The 24,905-nt window shown below is 38.6% G+C and overlaps 1 protein-coding gene across 1 annotated transcript; it reads right to left on the bottom strand.

The window, feature by feature from the left end:
• Positions 1 to 19,095: 19,095 nt before the first annotated feature.
• Positions 19,096 to 24,384, bottom strand: SCG2 (secretogranin II). The gene is made up of 2 exons (XM_045775311.2): positions 24,302 to 24,384; positions 19,096 to 21,386 (listed from the first exon to the last, which is right to left on the bottom strand). The coding sequence occupies exon 2, from the start codon at positions 21,370 to 21,372 to the stop codon at positions 19,516 to 19,518; it is 1,857 nt and encodes a 618-aa protein (XP_045631267.2). The 5' UTR covers positions 21,373 to 21,386; positions 24,302 to 24,384; the 3' UTR covers positions 19,096 to 19,515.
• Between the last annotated feature and the right edge of the window lie 521 nt (positions 24,385 to 24,905).

Below are 24,905 nucleotides of genomic sequence, written 5' to 3' on the forward strand. Positions count from 1 at the left end.
AATCCAGATGAACAGAAAACCTAAATGTAAGCAACAAAATCTTATACTTTTAGGAGAAAATATAGGAACTTTAGGAAAAAAAGTAGAAAATTTTCATGACTGGGATTAAAGAAATTTAATAAAGAAGAAGCAAAATGTACAAAACATAAAGAAGAAAAATACTGAAATTAAACTACCTTAAAAGTAAAAAACCTTATGTACAATGTACGACATCATTAGGAAAGTTAGAGATAAAGCACAGCTTGAAAGGCTTTAAAAGTTTATAACCACCAAAGATGAATATCCATAATTTATTTTTAAAATCATATCAAATAAATCTTACAGATCAATACAAAAAAGACAAAGGGTCCTATAAGAAACTGAGCAAAAATATCAACGTGAATTTCTCAGAAGAGAAAATTAAGTGACCAGTAAACAAGGAAAGTATTTCCAAGTCACCAATGACAATGAAGGGAAAATCACTAGGGTTTTAGTGGTGGTTAGGGAAATGGAATCATACATTGTAATAAGAGTGTAAATTGTTCCAACCACTTTTTTAGAGCAACTCCTAGAAGTTGAAGTTGTACATGACCTTTGACGAAACAGTTTCATATTTATGTTGCTTTCCAGGAGAAATGTACTCATATGCACAGAGGCACATTTAAAGATGCACAAGTACTATTTGTGATATCAAAACAGTGAAAACAACCTTACTATCCACGAGGAAGGGAATGGAAAAATTAAATATAGTCTAAATATACGATGAAATACTATAAAATGAATGAACTAAGTAGATGAATGAGGAAAATCACAGAACATAATTATGAGGGGAAAAGTTGGAAAAGGCATTCTGATAGTATATCATTTATAATAATACATCATTTAATATAATTTATACTAAGTTCATATATTAATAAGCAACATAACTTTTAATGTGTATAGCATATGACATATAATTTACTAATACAAACACATATGGTAAATATATAGATACACACACTGATGTGACATACATTGATTTGATGAGTGGAGCTTACAACCAGAAATTAGACTGTATTTTTCATGAGGACAGGGACTTATTTAAAGCTATTTCCCACACCTAGAAGAGTGCCTGATAAATGGTAGGAATTCAGTAATTACCTTTGAACAAACAAATGAATGAATAAATTTTTATATCTAACGGAGAATGAGAGGAATGGAATGGGGGAGACTTTGAGGTATATTTGTAACATTTTCTCTATAAAGAAGTTAAGATGTACATATAAGAAAATGACAACAAATTAAGTCTGGATAATGAGTTCTATTTTTTTTGAAGTGTTACATGATTTAATATTAAAAATTGAAAAATCATGTCTGTAACACTTTTTTTTCTTGTAAAAAAATTACCAACCCCTTCCCTCTGCCACCAAAGATATCTTTAGAGAGCTCACTTTTTATTCTATAGCAGAAATCTTTCAGTGCAAAATCAAAGAACTGACCTGAATTTTAAATGTTGTAGATTAAAACGTGAACTAATAGTTGAGCTACTGCTCCACTTACAAGCAAGTAAGAATCTTCTTTGTTGAAAAATTGCATTATTACCTTGTTTGATATATTTTAAATGAATTTCTAGAAGCAATAATTAATTACAGGAGAGAGAGTTGGTATACTTCAAAGCAGAGTTAATTTAAATTTTCTACCTTTTGTGTAATTACATGTATTCTAATTTCATTTCTCTATGTAAGAAAACACAACAAAAATGCCTGTCAAGCAAGACACTATAATAAGAAATAGATAATCAGATGTGCAAGATGTAGTTCCTGACCTCCATGATCTCATAGTCTAGCAGGCAAGTTAGAGAAGTAAATCATTCATCGTGATACAGCGTGACAACTGTTACCATACAATTATTCAGAAGATTATTGAGCACATAGAAAAGGTCCTCACAATCTAGGGGTATAAGGAAAGCTTCCTGGAGGAAACGACGCATGAGCTAGACTATGAAGGATAAATGTTTGCCAAACAGAAAAATTAATGGAGTGAGGAGTTGGGGATAATAATGGATTTTTTTTTCCCCTCTAGGCAAGAGGACAGTATTTGTTAAGTCTCCGTAGATTAAGAAACCTATCAGGAGAACTACAAGTAGGATAATCAGCTGTCCATCAAAGAAGCATTTTGGAGAGTGGTGGAAAAGAAGTTTGGAAACAGAGACAACAGGAAGCACCTTACCATGCCAAGATATCTCATAGATTATGAACAATTCCTCTCCTGGATTATGAGGAACCATTAAAGACTTTAAACAATGGAGTGATATATTCAGATCAGGTAAAATTCAGATTCAAGAGGATTATTTGAAGGGTCAAATTGGATGCAAGGAGAATAGGTAAGAATCTATTAAAGGGAGATATGATGAGGCTTCCCTAACCTGTGACAGCACCATGGGAATGGAAAGGGGAATAATAATTAAAGACACATTTTGGACATAGAATCTATAATATTTGTAGGTATAACTTGTAAGAGGAAAAATTGTGGCAGTTTGATAAATGGCCACAATTATTGTCTTCTTTTTCCTAGGTCCCTTTGCAATGTGACTTCAGAGCACCTTCCGTCACTGCAGAGCCTCTTTCTCCACCCTTTGAACCCAGGCTGCCTCCATGCCTTGCTCTGACCAAGAGAGTGAGGCAGGTGTGACACTGTGCCACTTCTAACCCTAGACCTCCTTGCTCTGGAGACTGATGTGTTGCACTCTATTATTTCTTGAAAATTCCACTGAAACAACAGTGAGTGTTTTTTTAAAGGCTTAAATACTCAGTCATCAGGGGGAAGCAAAGCATCAGAAATGACAAAAATACTGACATTAAGTTAGTTTTCTATCAAAATACCTAGTAATATGGATGTCAAACTGGCATAATTTGTTTGCAAAGTCCTTTGGTTCATGGAACTAACACATTAACAACTATTACTTGGAAGTAAAAATTAATTAAGTTAATTTAGAATTGCTGTAGCTTGATCTAAATGAAAAGTCATGATATGTAACCAAGTCTTCTACAACTACACCTATTAAACCATTGTCTACAAAATATTAAACCATAGTTTGTGTGTCCACAAAATAATTACTGAGTTTTGAAATAGTTGCTGATGTTACTTCAGAAGATTTTTGTCTTCTGGTTTTCTTATGGCCAGTTTTATTACTAGATTTCCCATGGTGGGTGACAAATGTGGGCAACATTTTGAGGAAATTAGAAGTTCATTATTGACTTTCTTGAGAAATAGAAATTTAACAATTTATTAGTAAGCATTCATTCTTTTTCTTTAGCTCATTTCTGTTTTAAAGGTTTGTTGTGAAAGGTTGAAAAACATCATCAAACAAAATAAGCAGCTGTTGACTTGCAACATATGATAAATTATAAATAATAAATCATAGCAAGAATGTTCCAATAACTTTCTAAGCACTCTATGGCAGAATAACAGTCTCTGTTTCCCACACATATTTCATGTTCACCTAACCTGTAATTTCTGGTTTCCCACTGACCCCACTGACCCACTGACCCCAAACCCCGCCAAGAGGCACTTTGGTAACTTTCTGAATCTCAAAGGTCACAGCCAAGATCACGGCATCACTGGGTAGTACAACTAAAGCCTTGCTAAAGCATTTTCAAATGCTTCTTTCACCACCATCTGGAACTGGGAAGAGCTGGCTTCCCCAAACCTCTTGTATGGGTATACTTAGCTTATCTGCAAGCATTCTCCATGCTGTCTTTGAAAAGAAGTAGTTGTTACCTTACATCTAGAAAGGGCTGGAAAAGAGAAATGAGTTACTGCTAATTGTCTTTCAGATTTAACCATGCATTCAAGAATTCTGTTCTCTACATAGGAATCTCAAAACTATGTAACCGTGGCAGAAGTTGAAAGTACACAGTAGAGGTCTACTGAAACCATCCCAACTTATTTAAGTGTAACTTCTAATCATAACACTTTATTAAAAAGTGAAAAATTCCAGGGGCGCCTGGGTGGCTCAGTTGGTTAAGCATCTGCCTTTGGCTCAGGTCATGATCCCAGAGGCTTGGGATCAAACCCTGTATTGGGCTTCCTGCTCAATGGGGAGTCTGCTTTTTTCTCTTTCTCTCAAAAACATAAAATCTTTAAAAAGAAAGAGAAAGAAAGAAAGAAAGAAAGAAAGAAAGAAAGAAAGAAAGAAAGAAAGAAAAATTCAAGCAAATGTTAAATAGAAAAGACACCAAGACAAAAGGCTCAAACCTGTACAGCTTTCAGTAAGCTGGACATAGGGTTTTTCATTTTGAGCCCCCTATTGTCCATCCCCAGCTCTGGGCCCATTAGCATAGATCAAGGACTCAAGCTCCAGGGGCAGGAGGCAGAACTAGGCAGTAAATGCCATGCAAGCCACTGGAAGGAGAATCACTGGTGACTTTCACACTTAGGCTCTCTGTCCCAGCAGCTACAGTTGATTTCTTTGTGATGACCAGCACTTAGGCTACATAGGCTGTAAGCCCTCACTATCAAGGTTTTCCACTAATACCTCATTAAATACAAAATGTTAAGGACCTAATATGTTCAAACACACATATAAGGCACACCGATTGTCCTAGAGGCAGCTCTCAGTTGTGTCTTGTGGGGGTAGTATATATGTACCATGTGGGAAAAGAATGGAAAACAATTCTTCCTCCTTTATTTCCTTTTTAAACCAATATTTCTTCAGATTAGGAGGCCCCATATTCTCACTCGTCTCATCTCTGGAAGAACTATTTTTACCCATTGATCTCAGGAAGTTGTTCATCAGAATGAGATAGAAAAGATGGGACAGAGACCGTGTTCACAGTGTGTGATTGGATAAATTAATTCTGTGAACTTTATAACAGAAAGTGCTGTGCTTTCCTGATGCCCAATGACCTAGCAAAGATTTCATGAGTCACTTATTTGTTCTTTTTACAATTAGTAGATTTGATTCCCATAGGGTCAGGATGTCATTCCAGAACCATGGATAGGTGCCCTAGGACCTTTGCACTTTCACACCCACCGTATCCCTATCACTCTTAAAGAAGCCTGAATGATGCTATGCCTGAAAAAAAGAAAAGACAGTAGAATTGTTTCCTCATTTCTTATTCCTATCCAAAACCACCAGTTGTACCCTTTGGAGGAAGAAGAAGATTTTATACAGAAAATTTAGAGGCATTAAGAAGGGCATCTATCCCCACTCACTACATAGCTTGTGTCAAGGCAATCCATTTCCAGGGATTTAAACCTTTCATTCCACCATTAGAGATAAGTGTGAATCCAGGGCAATCTTCCTGGAGAGGAATGGATACAACAGCATACAATGACAATGGCGTCTTCATAGACAAGACATTCATAGACATGTCAATACTTGTGGGTGAGTCTATAAATCATCTGGTCCATGATTGTTTTTACAAATGAGGAAACTGAGATTGGGCGTAAAAGTGCCCAACATACACAGTTGTGATCAGGACATGGACTCAGGTCTTCTGATTGCTCACCCATCATTCTTTGGGAAAGAAGACAAAGGAGAGTGTGGAAGACAGAAAGGGATCCAGAAAGAGAAAGTGCAAAAAACAGAAAATCTTGTCATGCCCCCCAAAAATCCATTTATGTTTTGATCACCTCAGACTAACATAGGGTCAGCAGGAGTAATACGGTCACAGGAGCGCATCTATGCTCTCCCACACCCAACCCAGAAACAATGTTCCTGGACCTTGCTATTCAAACTGTAGGACTCAGTCCAGACCAGCCACCACAACAGCCTCACCCAGGAGCTTGTTAGATGTACAATCTTAGGACCCTGTACCCACCATCCGCATTTTAACGAGATCTCCAGGTGGTCCTTGTACACATCAAAGTACGAGCAGCACTGGACCAGGACACAGGGCGAGATGAGGTCCACGAGTAGCAACTCAGACTTGCCACAGACTCTGCTCTTTTAGCAGAAACCGGGGCCAGCCCCTGGGCTAACACAGCACCTCGTTATTTTAGCAAACTCTAGAAATGATCCTTGAAAGTATAGTCTTGCACCTCGTTATTTTAAGACGTCAAGTCCAAGGATTTTTTATATTGCCCCAGAATCCTTGAAGAGGGTAAAGGGAGAGTCTTGATGCATAGAGGTCGGGGGACCACCAAAAACAGGATGGTTTGAATAAAAGCTGCTAGGATTTTACAGGTGTGTCTATAACTTAGTTCCATTTTTGATTTGATTTGATGTGTTTGTTTCGTTGCTTTGTTTATTCATATCAAATTTCTGTATTTACTTCATGAAGCAGGCAACTTAAAACTGTCACAGGCTATCCCCTAAATGCCTCGTTCCTCCTGTTCCGTAGTATGCATAGCTCTGTTTTATGTTTTTTTCTTTTCAAATAAGCACTTTTATAAGACAGTTGCCCTAACTAGATTGTGAGCCTCTAAAAGGCAAAATTTTATGTTTGATCTTTGTCATTCTAACAGTTAGTGCCCTACATTTAACAAACAACCAATAATGAACAATTTAAATAGCAAAATGAAAATGAATGAATAAGTGAATGGATTGAAGCAGAACAAAGTAGAATGAATGAATGCAATCGGAAGCAAAGTTCCCATTCTCCTGGTTTCAGCTCCAGTATCCTGCTATTATTTCTCCTGTAGTTTCACCTAGTCACGTGACTCCTGAGCTTCAGTTTGCTGCATTCATTACAGAGTCAGCCAGGCTGTCTAAGCACTGCTGTGTCCTGGGATATGCAGTAAGAATACATGAGCTACAATCTGTAACATGCAATCAATAAATCGTATTACTTTGAAATCCTCAGGTGAGAGTCACCGTCCAATAGGCTTTTACTGCAAGGACCCAATTTTCCTTCTTACACTCTGTTCTTGATTTACAATATATATGCATGGGAAGAAACGTATTATCAGAGGAAAGGGAAAGGAAACAGCAATTTTTTTTTTCTCTTTCCCACAACACTCGCAACCATCAAAAAAAGAAAGAAAAAAAAAGAAGGTAGTAAAAAGATAAACTCTTAAAAATAACATCTCCTAGAAGTACTTTGACCAACTCATGGCAAAAATGCTCTTTTCTCATAACCATTTGCCGGCAGCACATCATGACTCTAACAGTAATAACACCACCAATGACAGGGTCACAAAATTCTTCCTACATTTATATAAGATGAGAAAATACAAAATCTTTATTTTGCTGGTAACTATCCCAACTCATCCTCCTGAGCCCTCATCACTGGGTTACCAGAAAAACAGATTAACCTGATGTCCAATAAAATAATTTAAATAGTCTTTTCAGGAAATAACCCTCCTTTTGTTAAAAAATACTAGGTCTCTTAGATATTCTCCCATCTCCCCAGCTTTTCTCCCTAAAGTGGTGTTTGGTTTCTAGGGGAAGGAGTAGGGAAAGACCTAAGGGTTCCAGGAATCCCAAGAAAGAATTAAGGTCCTCTGAAGCAAAGTCATCATCTCCCTCCGGTCTCCATGTTGCAGACATGGCGGTGCATCTCTCAGACACCACTTCAAAAAGCAACTCTCTGCCTGGTTGTCAGAGATTAGCTGAGAGTCTCCAACTATTAGCTCTTACAGAGTCTACCTCAACTTTCAAGCTAGGGGCATACTTTTCTTGGGTAGCTTTGACCAATATCTGAGCAAGGGTATGCTATGATAACCTAGTCATGGTCTTCTTGGGGTGGCCCATTACCAGTGTGTGAACAAGATGGTATGGAGTCCTGGCCATTGCGACCCATGCAGAGCTATTCTAACAGACAAGGCTTGCTCTGGAATGTCTCTCTGGACCAGCAGTGACTTCCATGTCTATATTTCAGTCTCACAACTTCCCCTGCCCATCCTGCTTCCGCCCTGTTGCAGGAGGTAGTTGAGAGGTCATGACCACCGTTGACCTTTGAATGGACCCAGCAGTCAGAGGCTCTTCACTTTCTTCCCTGCTCTTGGGATTATGCTTTGCCTCCTGCTCCCACAACAGGATCTGTTCCCAGGACATAGCCTTCAGAGAGTTAGGTGTTGTTAAGACCATCCAGACTGAATGTGATTGAACCCGCTTAAGGTCTCTATGTAATCTTTTAAGAGTCTGACAGGCAGATGCAGAGACCTACTGATCTTGCTGCCCAAGACAAGTCTTGTATATAAGTTTCCTTGCTTATTAAACCCGCCACCTACCAATCTGGAGTGGCCAGGCTCTTTCTTCAGTCTCTCCTTGCCCTGCATGTACTGAGGCCAGTTTCAGATTTTATCCAGGAAGCCCCCGAGAGTGCAAACCAACACTTCCTTTTTCTTTCAGAGATATCACCCAATGAACACATTGCACCCCTACCTCTATCTCGGGGTCTGCTTCTTGGAACACTCCAGCTACTTGTCCAACCAAAGGCCACTTGCCCTGCTGGTTATCCAGGCTGGTTTAACTCACAGTCCGACCTCTCCTAGTTTTTCAGAGATTAGTAATTGCCCTGGTAGGTTCAGTCTCATCTCAGCTTCCCCTGGACTGCCATGTCCTTCATGGACTCAAGCCTGGAGGTCCAATAAGAAAATAGATAATTACACGCATGAAATATTCAAACAAAGTCCCAAGATATTCTATTTCATAGCATCCATATATAAATTCTTAGGGAAAAACTCTGATTAGCCTGGCTTGGATTACATGCCTATCCCTGAGCCATCACTAAAAACAAGAGGGTGGGGTACCATGATTGATCAAACTCAAGACTCCACATGGCTTTGTGGTTATAGGTAGAGAGGTACCACAGTTATTAGGCCCAACACATATACAGGAAATGGGGAGAAGCATTCCCCAAAGCGAGGTGTGGTGGTATGAGCAGAAGAAAGAGAAAGTGGGATGCTGAGCACACACACACACAAAAAATTCATAGTTTCTTACCACGTGTTCCCTGTCCTTAAGAAATTCAATATTGAATCATAGAATTACACCTAACCAGATAATTATAATAGTATGTGGTAGGTGCTATTGAAGGAGTAGTTACCGCAAAGGAGAGAAAAGACTAACTCTGGGAGGATGGTGAAGGCAACGCGTACGAGAGGGGAAGTAAGATAAAGCAATGTCTGAAAAGGCTTCACAAAGTTGTATCTCAAAGAGTGAACAAAAGCTTGGTAGAAACACAAGATGGAGGACCATCCAGATGGAGGCAGTGGAATCTGACAGGTCACTGAGGCATGAAATACCATGACTGAAATCCCTATTGGAGTATCTCCGTGGCCCTATGCTATTTCAGAATGGACTAAGCGCTGCACATCTCTAGCCCTAATGCACCCCTAGTCCCCAGATACTTCCGGTTTACAGCAAATAAGAAGAAACTATGCATTTAAAAAATCAGCTGACCTGTCGGCTTACCTATCTCTTTTATAGCTATTTTTCTTTAATTTTATAGCCACAGCTTCATCCTTAAGATGCGGGTCAGTATTTCAGTCAGGTAAAGGAGAGAAAATCATTCCATATGAAGAAAGAATGCGAGGGCATATTAGGTGATATTAGCAATTATTAAACTTATTAATATTTTAAATATGTAGAACAAATTATCGGTATACTTACGTATATTTACATATGTGGACATGTAAGATTAACATATATGGAGTATATCACATGAGTCTGTTCATTATGTGAACTCCTTTTTAATGCACATATATGTGCATGTGTAGAACATAGTCACATATATTGTCATACATATTATATAGCATATATCACAAATATTTACGTACATCATATTAAAAAGGCATTTTTCATATAATAGATAGACTCAAAGGTGAACATTTTATATGACATTGAATTCTGTGCTTCAATGGTTCCAATTATAATGCAGTCTGAGTATACCCAAACATACACATTTTTAAAAATTAAACCTTTAATTTAGCTCCAACTGGATATGAATAGAAATATAGAATGCAAAATTAGAAACTCTTCTAATTCATTTTTTGTGTATGCAACTTTCCATAAATAATGAGTCTTATCAGAATCAAATCTTAAGCTCAATAAATAAAAAGCACAGATGATGCTTACTTCATCTAAAACTTTGGAAAGGCGGCTAAGCTACCACAGAGGCTCAGGGGAGCTCTGCCACCTTCTTATTTTCATCTTCTTAAAGATGCAGGAAGCCTGAAGTTTAAAGCACAAATTGCTTCCACCAGGCTCATGAATTTTGAAGCGCCCCCTGCACTGTGCTGATTTCTCGTGGCAGAATGCTTCAGTGCTGTAACCCTGACTCTCCTGCTACCATAGCAACCTGTTGGTTCAAAATGAATTGAACTGTGGGATTATCACTAAGGGGGAGAGGGGAGGGGCTTTGCCTTATTTATTTTTTAGTCAGCTCACTGTGCAATGCCTATGAATGGAACAACCAGGAAGGAATGATTCTGTTGTTTCTTTTAAAATCTATGTTGCATTTTAAAACACTGTGATTGTTAGATATTCATGTAACATTTATAGAGGTTAATTTATCATTGCATCATCATTAGGATGTAGAAAACAAATAAAAGCAAAATTAAAGTCTTTATCATCTCATTGAAAATTCATTGTTAAGAAAAGATGGGATTTGGAGCAGTGTGTCGAAAGGACAATCTTATGAAGTTGGAACTTGATCACGTCAGTTTTCCCTGAACTTTAGCATGAATTGGGATTTTTAGCTTAAAATAAACCCCAAGTGTTGGTTTATGCCACCTACGGACTTCTGAACATTTCGGTTCCCATGAAATGGCCCCAGTTAAATTGGAACCCATGACAGATGGAGTCAGAACTTGTTGCTTCATCACAAAGCACTTTCTTAAAATAGCTGCAGCAGGAGAAGTAATCTTGTTTGTAAATGGAGGAAAAGTGCTTTCACAACATGGTCTATTTTTGTGGGAATACATTATGTACACCCCTTATATCCCTCTTTTTGCATAATGTCTAATACTAGGTTGCAATATTGCAAACAGTTAATAATAGTTGTTGATTAATTGATTGGGAAGTTCTGCCATATATCTAGAAACTACTTTGTTCTGGGCACTGTAAAGCCACTTTGCACACTTTACTGATCAATCCTTGTAATAGCCCTATAAGGTAAATGTAACCCTGACCTCAGATCCAGGCAGATTAAGTGCCTGACCAAATAAAGTAGCAAAGCCAGGATTTGACACAGTTTTGTTTTGTTTTGTTTTGTTTTGTTTTGTTTTGTTTTGTTTGTTAGCCTGAAAGCTTCTTCTCCAAGGAAATGTTCCAATGCCTGGGTAGGTCAGAGGACTTTCCAGAACTGAAATCTGAATGGTCTTTGAGCTGTGATATAGGAATTGACACTCCAGCCAACATTAGAAAACCTAGATTAGTATGTGGTTGTCCAAATTCACCCTATCATACATGTGCAAAAACTTAATTGTTTGAAACAGCAAGCTCTTGAGTGTCTCTAGATCTCAGGATTAGAAAAATGCCAGCTAAAAAAGGATGCCTATGTGGGAATCTAGGGTTGGACTCAAACTCAAATTAAGTTGAATATTAAATTAGATATTCTTTAAAGCATAACCCATGGCACCATTCTGAGATTTCAGGTGTGCTGAAAACACCAAGGTCAAAGAGTGCCTTCAGATGACCATGTGGGATGTGCTGTAGGCAGTTCACTTCACTTTTTGGTACTAAATGAGCTGAGGGTACAGGGGCATAAGCATAGACTCCATAAAGCACAAAACAACAAAGAAGAAGCTATGCTTGATAACATCTGTTCGTTTATTCACCACATGTCTATTGAGTAGCTCACTTGAAAGAGACAGAGGTGGGCATTGTAGAATATATTGAGAGGATATTCAGAGCAGGTTCCTGACTTCAGAGCTTATAATTCAACAGATGAGGCAGACAGATCAACATGACTAACCACGGCTATACAGCACAAAAAGAGAAATAAACATTGCAGTGAAGGTAAAGGAAAATCACTGTGAAAGCCAAAGAAAAACAGTAATCAGTGCACTCTTAATGGAGGCAGTAAACCTGGAAGAATGACTATAATGTTGGAAGAGTCCATCAGACAGAGGAAGCAAAAGCATCGAGACATAAATATGTGTTTGAGCAACGGAAAGAACCAAGGTGCTCTTCCATCATTAGGTCTTAAGCACAGACTATAGCCCATTCTTCACCCAATCCTTCCACCCCAGCGCCCACTGTTCCCCAGTGATATCCAGAAGTCACATCAATGATAATTTAATGAAAGGACTTCAAGGAAAACAAGAGTCTGACAAAAGAACAAACCTCAAGGTACCAACAATACATTTTTTACTTGAAAATGTCCTGAGAACAGTAGACAGAGTGGCTATGGGCATATGTAAATAATATGGAAATTAACTATAAATACACATGTGGGTTTGGCCCTCCAGAAAAACTCGCTGGGGATTGCTGCAATAAACCCTCTAGAAGGTAGATACTGTCTGAACACTTGCAGACAAATTGTCGTCTTTGTTCCAAATCAAAAGACTTCAACTCGCCAGGAAAACTCCACTGGCGTTTCAGTTCCTGGTTCTTTTCAACCTTCAGAAGTTCCCTGATCAAAACCCACGGGGCTTCTTAGCCTTCCAACTGTCAGGAATAATAGTCCCAGCATAAATAGTGTTGGCTGTAGTAGCTACGTATTCGCACTGGCATAGCTTATATCAGCATGTGACTAATCTCCATAGCATTTCTAATAACAGTAATCTTTTTCTTGTATGGAGTAAAATAACTATAATTCTCACCTATATTGATAAAAATACCAAAATAACTATAATTTTGTGGTGCTAGAAAACGACGCCATCTTAGAGGATTGCCTAATCATGGCATCAGCCCTTCTGATAATGCTTAAGTTGGAAAAATATCTGGACCCACTTGTCACAAGCTGACAACTTCTACCTATCTCTTCCTGCTAAGTCACAGAGGTAATTGAGTTTCAGTTCGCCTGCTATGTTCCCTTTAGGTAAAGATGAAAGACTTGGTAAAGGAGGATATTGAACTCTGGATCAGGAATTTTATTTCATTAATTTCATTCTGTAAAAAAATTAAGTGGGTCTTAAATCTGTATTGGTGTAATAAAATTGCTGTTTATGCCTTCAATGGGATTTACCTTGTTTTACTTTCAAGACTTTTGCCTCTCATTCCCAATTCATTAATTTCATTGATGACTAGTTCCTATGCACTTTCTATGTCCCAGTTACTAATCTAGGGAGCTAAGGGTGCAACCGCGGATAAAACAAACAGTAACTACCTCCGGAGAGATCCCATTCTAGTGGTGGAGGAGTGGGCAATAAGGTAACACTATAAATTAAGAATGCTAGATGTAGGGGGGCCCTGGGTGGCTCAGTCAGTTAACAGTCCAGCTCTTGATCTTGGCTCAAGTCTTGAACTCAGGGTGGTGAGTTCAAGCCCCAGCTTGGGCTCCATGCTGCGTGTGGAGCCTAGTTTAAAAAAAAAAAAAAAAAAAAAGAACGCTCAATGTAGTATGTGGTAAAGAGAAAGGGTCAAGCAAGGAATGGAGACAGAAGAAGTATGTAGGAGTTGAAATTTGAGGAGGAGTGGCATTGAGAAGTCAATATTTGTGCCAAAAACTTGAAATAGGTGAGGGAGAATACCATGCAGATATTTAGGGAAATAGCCCTTCTGAAAGAGGAAACAGCAAATGCAAAAGTCTTTAGGTGGGAGTATGCTTGGTATATTCCAGGAATTGAGGAGGCCAGTGCCCATAGAAAGGAGAAAGTTCTAGGAAATGAGTTCAGATCCAGATCAGGTAGGTGCCTGTAGATCATAGCAGTAACTTTGGCTCTTGCTCCTGGGTATCATCTGATCTGGATTATAATTGGGTCATGTTGATTGCTGTGTTTAGATTGAATTGAAAAGAGAGTGGAGGCAGGGAAAACCAATAGGAGGATATTCCAATAACCCAGGTGAGAGATGATCACGGTTTGTAGCATGTTGGTAATAGTGGAGGTGGTAGGAAGATGGACTGTGGATATATTTTGAAGCGGAAACAACAAGATTGGATGCCAGCTCATGAATGAGTTATAAGATAAAGAGAAGAGTCAGGGGTAGAACCATGGGTTTTGGTATGAAAAAGTCAGATGGAGAAGTCTGTGAGAGGAGCTGGAAGTTCTTCTTCCAAGGAGAGGGAGAGGGAAACCGGAAGTTCTTCTTTGGTCAAGTTACATGAGAGATACCTATTGGATATCCAATGGGGATGTCATCTAGACAGTTGAATTAATGAGTGTGGAGTTCAAGAAACATTATGGGCTGGACATACAGATTCACCTAAGGAATGAGTGCAGACAGGAAAGAGAAGGGTTCCAAGATCTGAGTGCCATCCTCTAATGTTCAGAGGTTGAAGAGATAAAAAAAAGGACAGTAAAAGATAAGAAGAAGAGTAGCCAGTGACATAGAGGGAGAGCCAGGCAAGTGCAGTGGCCTGAATACCAAGAAGATATGGTGTTTAACAGTGCCAAATGCTGCTAGAACAAGTTAGATAGGGACTTGAGATTGATCATTGTACCTTGCAAAATGGAGGTCATTGCTGATCCCAACAGGAGCCATTTCTTTGGAGAAGTGGGAGTAAAAACCTGACTGAAAGGGGTTTGACATGTGAGGAAAGAATTTGGTTAAGTGCATGCAACTCTCTAAGAGTTTTTCTTTAAAGGGAAGAATAGGCATGAAGCATTGTAAGGGAAGGCAGAGTCAGGAAAGGTTCTTGCTTGCTTAGGGGTTTCATTGGTTTTGCAGATGAAAGAAATTGCAAACTATTTGTATGCTGAAGAAGATCATCCAGTAGAGAGAACAAAGCTGATGCACAAAAAAAGGGGAGAATTTCTGAAGCAAGTTTCTCAAGTAAGCAAGAGGGCAGAATTGAGTGCACAAGTGGAGAGGTTAATGAAAATGGAAGTACAGTTACCCACAAAAAACAGGAAAGCAGGGAATGTATGGTAACACAGGTAGGCAGGTAGGCAAAAATGGAGATGGGGGGGGGGGGCGGCGCCTGGGTGGCTCAGTTAAGCGTCTGCCTTTGGCTCAGGTCATCATCTCAGGGTCCTGGGATTGAGCCCCACATCGGACTCCAACCCTGCTTCTCCCTTTGCCTGCCAATCCCCTTGCTTGTGCACTCTCTCGTTCTCTCTCTTTCTGTCAAATAAATAAAATCTTCTAAAAAATGGAGGTGGGACTCGGTAGATCTTCTCTTTTTTTTTTTTTTTTTTTTTTTAGATTTTTTTTTAATTTATTTATTTGACAGAGAGAGACAGCCAGTGAGACAGGAACACAGCAGGGGGGATGGGAGAGGAAGAAGCAGGCTCCCAGCGGAGGAGCCCGATGTGGGACTCGATCCCGAAACGCCGGGATCACGCCGTGAGCCGAAAGCAGACGCCTAAGGACTGCGCTACCCAGGCACCCCTCGGTAGACCTTCTCTTGATATGGCTTCATTTTTCTCAGTGAAACAGGAAGCAAGATGATCGTGTGCACATGGATTGTGGAGACAGGGTTGAATATTTGTGGACAGAGGGAAAGTATGAAATTACTGTCTAAGGGGAAAGACTCTGAGTAGACAAGGGATACATGAGAATTCCAGCGCAGTGTTATGGACCGCTTGAGGTCGGTAGACGTGAATTTAAAATGAAATCAGTGTGGTTGTGTGTCTTTCACCTGCCATGTCAGTTGTAGGAGAGAAGGTTAGAGTGGGTGGAGAATTAGACTTGACTAGAATTTCTAGATTAGCAAAGAAATTACAATGAAATATGAAAGACTGAAGGGAGTTAAGAATGTTTACAAGAACTAGAATGATGAACCATGAGATTTAAGACTGGCAAGGTGGGTGGGGAAGAATGAAGAGAATGGGAGAGAGTGGAGAGATGTCCGGATCCATGGATGACATCTCTTTGGTGGGTGTGGAAGTGTGCTGGAAATATAGAAGATAGTTATTAGAGTGAAATGTTTAGGATTTAAATTTAGGTTAGGTCGCAGTTATTGCTATGAGGAAGACCTCCAAGAAAATAGCTGATGGAGGATGGTGCCTGGAAAGGATTGGAAAGATCATCTTCAGGGATATTGAAATTGACAAGTATTATGAAGGAGCAGTGCTAAAAAGAGTGAAGCGAGCGGGAGCTACTATCTTTAGAGTGAGGGGGAAATAACCTGGTACAGGGGATGAATGCAACAGCAAGGGGTAATGGGTGAGGACTGAATGACATGTGACAATGAAAGTAACAAATCAATATGTTGTACAGCTTAAATTTACACAATGTTATTTGTCCAATATATTTCATTTTTTAAAAGAAAGGCCATTATTCTAACTGTTCTGGATGTCCAACATTTTAGTTTGATCTTTACTTGGATTTTGTAACCCTCTGTTTATGTTTTGAATATATCTCATTTGAATTGGTTTTACTTTCACCTGCATCTAAGATAATTTTCTCTAATAATAAAGATGTCTGTGTATTCGCATGCACTCCTCGCCAACAAAGTTGAAAAATAAATGTCCCATAAGCAGCAAAAAGGAGCAAGGAAGAGTTTCAGGGGCAGCAGCAACCTCAGAGGAGAGAGGTAAGTTTCTTTTAGAGCAAGAAGATAAAGAGAATATTCTGAGAAAATGTTGAGGATGCAGGGGATTATGCTGATGACTGACCTTGAGTATCAAAAAGCATAATAAAAAATGTCATAGAATATGGAAAAGAGTAGGAACTGGGGTCAAAAAAGGTGATATACAAGGTTTAATGGGGTTTGAGTGTGGGAAATAAGGAATACCTTGGAATTGTCATAAAGGGAGCAATCAGATTTGTCCTAGTTGTTCCCAAGGCAGGTAGGCTGGAACAGCTGTGAGTGCTAAGGGGACAGCAGGTTGGTAGTGGGGGATCTTGGCAAGAGCATAGAGACTGCAGGGCTCCTATCTGACTTCCAATGGAGGCATGGACTCCTACAAGCTGCACAGTCTTAGTGCTCAGGCAATTTCTTCTTCTTGCCGTAGTTGCCTGCAGAGGGCATCTGTTTGGAGGGCTCAAGCTACTCCCTGACTTCTGCTGAAGGAGGCTTCTGGGCAGACAAAGAGGCTGTGTTGCTCTAATCCCAACTAATTTGTCATTTACATCCTTAAATGGTACTTAGAGCTTTCTGTCTTTTGCTAGCGAGCAATGTACTAAAGCACTTATGAAGAAAAAAATCACTGGATCAGAAATAAGTCTGATGACTCAGTAGCTGGGGATATGGTGGTATTGCAAAAAGCCAGAGATGCTTGCTGACTGCTGTCGGGGAGAAGTCAGGCAAAGAATATGCATCCCAAATTAAAGTCGCTCCCCAATGGCCAATCTTGATGCCTGCAATGTCATCCTTAGAGAATCATGGAATTTTAAGTCTGAGACTTTAAGGGAAAAAAAGTATCACATTGTAGCAGAATGAGTTCAGGGTTTGACATCCCACTGATTCGTGTGTAAATCCCAGCCTAGAGAGTCATCAGCTGTGTCATGTCTGGTAACTTGGGCTCGGTTCCTAACCTCTAGGTAGAATGTCCAAACTTCACAATGAGGGTAGTTTTGTTGGGTGGAGTCATGTGCCAAGTTCTCATTCCTGCTTAGGGTTGCCAGGGAAATAATCACAGGGTTGATTTAGGATCCTAGGAGTGACTTCCTGCATGGAACAGCAAGTTGAAGAGAATATATAAAGGGCGGAAGATTTATGTGTACATCTACCAAGCATGGCATATAGTATGTACCTAGACCTTAAGCCACCCAAATATCCCGGATCTCTCCATCATCTTCAATTCATAGCTTTGTCTGGTGAGCTAGTCTCTATTTTGAAAGTATTTGAGTAAAGTATTGAGTATTAATTAATTATTAATTAGAAACACTGTAGAGGTAATTTACCTCTAAGGTCTCTTCCAATTAACAGATTCTAGAATTCTACAAAACTGTGTGATAATTTAGAAAAGAGTCTAGGCAAATTTATAAAGTTGAAAAACCTACATTCAGTGTTTTCTCCAAGGTATGCAGGCCCTCTCTTTGCCTTCTGACCATTCATGGATCACCTCCTCTCCCTACCCTTGGCTCACACACACACACACACACACACACACACACACACACACACACACCACAGGTGCCATCACTTGGGAGTAAACCACACTAAGACCTCATGAGTCTCTCACCCTCCCACTTCCAAAGTCCCAACTCAGCTGTCAGGGCTCTTCCCATAGAGACAATGTAGTGAAGTGGTAAAGGACTCAGGCTTTGGTAACTCAAAACACCAAGTGACTTTGGGAAAGTTACTTATCCTTTCTGAGTGTTGCTTCTCCTGATGTAAAACAGTGATAATAAGAGACCCTTGACAGTTGCAGGACAGACTAAATGAGGTAAAGTATTTAGTACAGGGCCTGGTGCATAATAGGTATCTAGTAAATAGTGATTATTTATTTCCTTGTTTCTTTTACGACTTTACTGTTTGGTTGCTATGTATCTTTCCTTGAGGCTCCTGCCTTTGCTGTTGTTGTTGATTCCCTGTTGATAGGTGAGGACACCGATATCACTCCCCAACATGACACACGTTGTAACAATCACACACTGCCTAGCCCACTCAGGATTCTCTCAAGCATTAGGACAAAAGAGAAGGCAGTTGGGGTTTTCCACTGTGCCTGTGCTCATTCACTTACCTGACAGTTTGAGGGTCCTTTAGCCCCTCTCAAATCATACAAAGAGGCATCAGCCTTGTCTTCTGAGGACGAGGGTGATCTGGAAATAGGTAGCTTACTTCCAAGTCTGTAGTTATTTCTGATTGCCCTGAACGCAGCTTTTTTTCCCCCCAAAGCTGGTTGTGGGCATAGACGACTTAAATGTATGTCTTTATTTATAAATCAAGGGTGCAAGGTATAACTATGACAATAGAAGGCTTATTCCATAAATCATATATGTGAGAAAGCCATAGGCAAGCGTTAAGCAGTGGGCTGTTAGAGGATGTTGCATTCTGTAAGCACATAGCATAATAATATATTTACAATTATTTCTTACCTGGGTTGGCTGTGGAAGATAAGGATTTTCTCTTTGGACTCCATAGTCATTGTCTCTGGCTTTCCAGAATGAATAGTCCACAGTTGTCGAGAAATAACATTTATTAATCAACAGTTAAACACACAATAGAAAAGGCCTTATGAATAAAACTATATATTTATAATGCTTTATTTTTTTTTGCTCCAGAACTTCACAAAACACTACAGACAGTAACAAAATAATTCAATAAATATTAAAAACTTTCAAGAGAATTATAAGACACTCTTTATCATATGTGAGCATCAACAATGCCACAGCCATTAAATACACTATTAAACACTATCACAGATATCTTTCTTGAATAAGGGATATGATTAATTTTTTTATCCAGAAGTCATAACATTGACACATATCCATACACAAGAGAACAGCTCAGAATAAGTGAAGCAGATTCCCCAGTGAAGTGGAGTCGTCTGCCTGTACATCATTTAAAGATATTACAGTGTTAACAGGATAGAAGTCAACACACTAAAGAGAAATATTGGGGTTTTCTTGGGGTTGGAGGAAGAAAGTAGGGAAATTAATGAAAACTCTTACATATTTTCCATTGCTCTCTTGGCAATATGCTCCCTTCCTTTTTCTGCCTTTTCTTGGTTGAGGTATTCCAGCACTTTCATTAGCAGATCTTCATCCAAGTACTGTCTGTTTGGGGCATCGTCATTCTTTGGGGGCCCCACAGGGAGCCTTTTGCTTACCGAGGCCAGTTTGTCAGTCTCCTGAGAACTGCCTTGATTCAAATGCTCTTTGATGGCCTGCTCGATTTGGTCCTCGCCCTGTAGGTTATCTTCAGATGACACTAGACTTGGAGCTCGCTTTACCTGGTTTGAATTCATGATCTCAGGGTATTTCACTAGCATCCTGGCCAAGTATTCTCCTAATTCTTGATCCTTATCATTCAGGGTTTCATATGCCATTTGCCTGTTCTCCACATCTGGCATCCAAGCACCTTTGGGAAGCTGGTTTGCTCTAGATCTTCCAGGACCATAAGGGAGTCGTGGCAGAACTTTCTCTCGGTTATACTGACCTGAAAAATATGGAGGTTTTTGGTTTGCGGCACTCTCCATCCCTAAAAGATTTAAAATGTCCTCAACGGTGAGCCCATCTGGTAGGGCCTCTGGCACAGCACGGCCAGGTGTTTTGGAGTAGCCATTCTTGGAGAGCATTTTATTTTGGAACAGGTCTGGACGGTCTACGTCAACCTCCGAGATGTCGTCTAGGTCAACAGGAAGTTCAAGCTCCTGCTCTGGTTCCACTGATCCATTTGGCTTCTCTCCAGTCTTCAGCATGTCGATTAAGTCTTCAGGGGGTATCTGTAAATTCCTTGAGATTTCAATCAGTTGATAAATAGACTGGGAATCAAGTGGTTTCTCAAAAAGCCTGGTTGCTCTTTCCCCATTCTGCCCATTCTGTGACCTCCCACTACCTGCGGCACTCACTAACCTTTTCAGATATGCAATTACTTTGGAGACATCATCTGAGAGTTGGTCTTTACTCTCTTTCCGGAGATCTTCATCTTGGAGGCCCAGCTGTCCTGAACGCTTCACTTCATCATTGATTTGTTCATTTTTTTCTACATTCTCTTTGCTGTCTCTTACCTCTTCCTGGGTTTGACTCTCTATCTTTTCTTCTACTGGGTTCCAATCTTCTCCCCCAACCACATCTTCATAGGCAATGTTATTGGCCTTGTAGATGTCATCTTCATCATCTGTGTAAAGTTTTTGCTCTTCATCAACTCTCTCTCGCTTCTGGTTGTTTGGCCCCGTCAGTTTCCCCAGCTCTTGGAACACAGATTCCAGTGTGGCAAGACTTTGAGGAGTATATTGTTCCTCTACTATTTCATTTGTGCGTTTAAAGGGGTTATCCCTGGAATTCTCTTCATACATAGGAGGGAATCGCATGTGTTTGAGCTTCCTCTCTGGCCACTGCTGTGTCTCGTAATCATCAGGCATGTCCATTGGAAAGTTCTTTTCTGAATTCAAGGCATAGGGTTTTTCTTTTGGTGCAGACTGAGGCTCATTCTCAGCCTGTCTCAGAGCTTCAAGTATTATCCTCATCCACTCATCTTCACTCAGGGAATCCTTTGTATTTTCTGGCAAGTGACCTTCATCACCATTTTCTTTTTTCTGAAGTGGAATAGAGATACCTTGGTAGGGATTGTAGTCTGGGCTGTTTTCTTCTTTGTGAGCTTGTTGTCGTAGTTTTTCTATGTATTCTAAAGCTCTGATCATTTCAGGACTGGGAAACTTTTGGACATTTTCCAGTCTGAGGTCTGGTTCCTTCTGAAGCAGCTGGTTTCGCTGAAATGAAGCTGCTTCATCCCCGGAGATGAGGAAAATTAAAGGGATGAGAGACAGGGCTGCTCCAAGCCGGTGAGTCTTAGCTTCTGCCATGTTTGAAAGATGTCCTTAAAGCATAGAAAATATGAGTTAATAGAAATAAAAAACTAGAAGACATTATAGCAAAAGGAGTAACTGACCATTGAGGGAAAACGTTTAGCAGACATTATTTCACATTAAACTTAGGATGACCCTTTTAAAAAGCCATACCTATTTTCTATATAACCCTCATAAGCTAACTACAGGAATCTAGCAAAATTGTTACCCAATTGCATCAAGTTTGTATGGCATTCTCTTTGTTAAAATAATAACAAAAACACTGATATCAGGTTTCTCAAATTTTATTTTTTTATTTGCAAAACATGTAGTTAGTTTTTTTAGTATTCATTGTCTATTTAATAAAAAGATCTCCAAGATGATTTTTAGTTCTTTTGTATAGCATTCCTATTAAAATCATTGGCAAAAAAAAAAATTAGTTGGCTTAATTTAAAACATGCACGTACATACACACACATTAATGATTTCCTTAAGCTTGTATAAAAAATCATGTGTTTTAGTTCCTGAATTGTCCATCTAATTTTGTTGTAGAAACAACACAGCAGTGACATTATATATGATGAAGTAATACAGCATCTTAATGTCAATCATACTGAATTGCCTTGTGGATGAGTCTTATTTACATACATTTTTCAGAAATAACTTGTTCTCACTCTGACACAAAGCCCAACTGACAATTTTAAAAGTTCTATGCCTTAATAACCTCCAGAACATTTTCTGGTCCAGTTTAGTAGGCTAACCTAGGGAAGTTTCTTTCTGTGTAAACATACTGAAAAAGTAAACTTCTAAAATATCTGCATTCCATATTTCTTCTAATCATTTTATTTGTGACTGTCTTACAAAATGTAATCATGGTTATATTTTTCATCAGCCTTCAAGAATGCATAGTAAATAATAACAGATGCTACAGAGAGAACATAAGTTTTCTTAACCAGTCTATTTCTGAACTTGTGAGTGTTCAGATTCAGCTTGACTTATGTCTGTGTCTATTTTGGTGTGGACCTGTGAAATCTTAAATGACTCATACTGTTAGAAAATCTTAAAATAACCACTATGTAACTCCCAATTTAGATAAACACAGACGATATGTTGAATTCTTCCTACTTAAAAATCTTCATTCATTTTTTCCTCCAATGCCTTATAATCTCACATACGAATTAGCAAGGGGGTTATTTTTTTTACATGTTTTACATTCAGCATTGCTAACATGGAAAAACTATTTTAATATTTGCAATTTTGTTGCAAATAAATGTGAGGAAAGCTCACAAGTTTGTTCATATCTTACTTGCATCATGGTTTTGTGACATATAAGGTTAAGTTTTGTGGGTACAATACTCTGTTAGCTTAGATATCAATTGTAGAAAATATCATTTTTCATCATTTGGTATTTAAGTAATGCTTTCGGTTTTTAGAACGTAACAGTGGTTGTAGTTATAGAAATTTCTTTAACATAAATACATATAATTATTTAAATGATTCCCATTAATCAGACCATTAAATTTACTGAAAGAAAAAATCTTTACCGGCATGTCAGAGAAAACTTCTGAAATATTTACTATGAATTAATGCTTACTATAACAAATGTATTCATAGATTTTTAGATTTAAATAAAAGTACATTATAATTTCTTCTTTATATTATTTCAGGATGAATTTAGCTTTGATTATCTATTTTCAACATTGGCATTTGAAATAGTAATCTTGATGAACTTATTTTCTTCGAAACCATTATCCTGGGGTATTCTTAACATATGAGTCATGTGCTTGTCTTTAAATTCATTATCTTATAGATGGGTTTTTCTGTGGAATAGGGGCAGAATATTTAATGCAGGTATTTAAACCACAGCCTAACATATGCTATCCTTTGGTCATATATAAGGTTTCAGTTTGGATGACATAGTTACTGCCTTTGAGTAAGAGTCAAGGGATTTCTTTCCCAGGTAGCAGGTCTTCTATATACTGAAGAAGGTTTCAACAGCTCTAATATCCTATGTACAATTTAAACTAGTGCTTTGTAAGCTAAAATGTCTTTTCTATTGAAGTTAAGACTGGAATATTGACAAATATAGGTGGATATATCTAATTTGAGCAATTCCACTAGTTAGGATACAGAAAAAGGAAATGTGTCCCATTAAAGACGTTTGGCAAAATATTATACAACCTCTTTCAATTAAAACATAGTAATAATAGCTACACAGTTATGAAGGTTTTCCTCATGGTAATTCAAAATTATCAACTCTCTGTAATTCATAGACATATCCAACCTATAACCCAAGATAATATTGTACCCTCAATAAAAGAAAAAAAACTACTCAGGATAATTCTAATCTTACTTTCCTGGGACTAAAACTAGGAAATAACAAGGTAAGCCCTTTCAGAGCATATCAATTCAGAAAATAATTTTATACAGTTTATTAATTTTGAGCTCTTGTAAGGTAAATATCAAAGGAAAAAAAGAACTAGTTCCAGAATTGGTTGCCTCTATGACTAATGTGTTTAACAGCCTTTGAATGATTGGAAACCTACTGCTAAGAATATTAAACATATAAATTGTATCTCTGGCTTTGCATCTAGTTTTTAAGAAAAGAAACAATGTATTAAGGAAAGAAACAAAATATCATGCTTAGTTAACTTTACATTATTATTATGGGTATTGACACTAAAATCCTTAACTTTTTCACACTTCTTACATATGGTTATCCAAATAGAATGATGGTTATAAATAGCCAACAGCAAGTGATGTAAATCATAGATTCGATTTTCTATGTACATATATACTGTCCTTACATTGGAAAAGCATCAGGTTGCTATTCAGTTATTCTATAGGTATAAGGTTGCCAAACGGTCTTATTCTTCTCAGCTAGGAATTAAGGAAAGAACACGCAATTTAGAACTTTCCAGTAAATCAAAGGGAGAAGCAGTCTTACCTCCTTTTTATAAGGCAGAGATCTACAGCATGTTCCTCCCAGTCCGCTGGGCGAGCTGCTCGGGCCGTTTCAGCACCCGGACAGCTCCTTGGCTTATAGGGAGCCGCCGCGCCTGACTCCGCACTGCCACACTGACGTCACCCGGCTCAGCCACAAACCCGAGCACAAGCGAGTTTTTTTCAAAGAACCCGAGAGAAAATAATCACTTTATATATTTAAGGGGGGGAAAAATGCTGCATGCTTACGCCACCTGTCTTTTCGTGGCAAAAATTGCAGTTTTCTTTTTTCTTTCACCAAAATTTTTGAGACTTAAAATGCTCTGCACAATTTCCCTTAGAAATAAAGAAATCTGTCAGATAAACATGGCTAATTGAAATATAATCTCATCTATGTTCTAATATCTTGTGATAAGTGTTTCTTGTTGCTGTTGTTTTTGTCCTTGTAAAGAAGTTTTACACACAAGGACTTTTTTTCTACATTGCCCACGGAGAAATTACATTACCATTCCCTGGTATACTACAAAAGGAATGGAAGGCACGTTATTAACATGAAAAGTCACATTTCATATCATGACCAGAAGAGCATTGTTTTTAAACTCACATTT

Source organism: Ursus americanus, chromosome 1 (genome assembly GCF_024610735.1).
Source record: "Ursus americanus isolate L20-20 chromosome 1, mUrsAme1.1.p, whole genome shotgun sequence".
Lineage (NCBI taxonomy): Eukaryota > Metazoa > Chordata > Mammalia > Carnivora > Ursidae > Ursus > Ursus americanus.

Coding starts and splice junctions, on each gene's coding strand:
- SCG2 (XM_045775311.2), bottom strand. CDS start 21,372: ATGGCAGAAGCTAAGACTCACCGGCTTGGAGCAGCCCTGTCTCTCATC.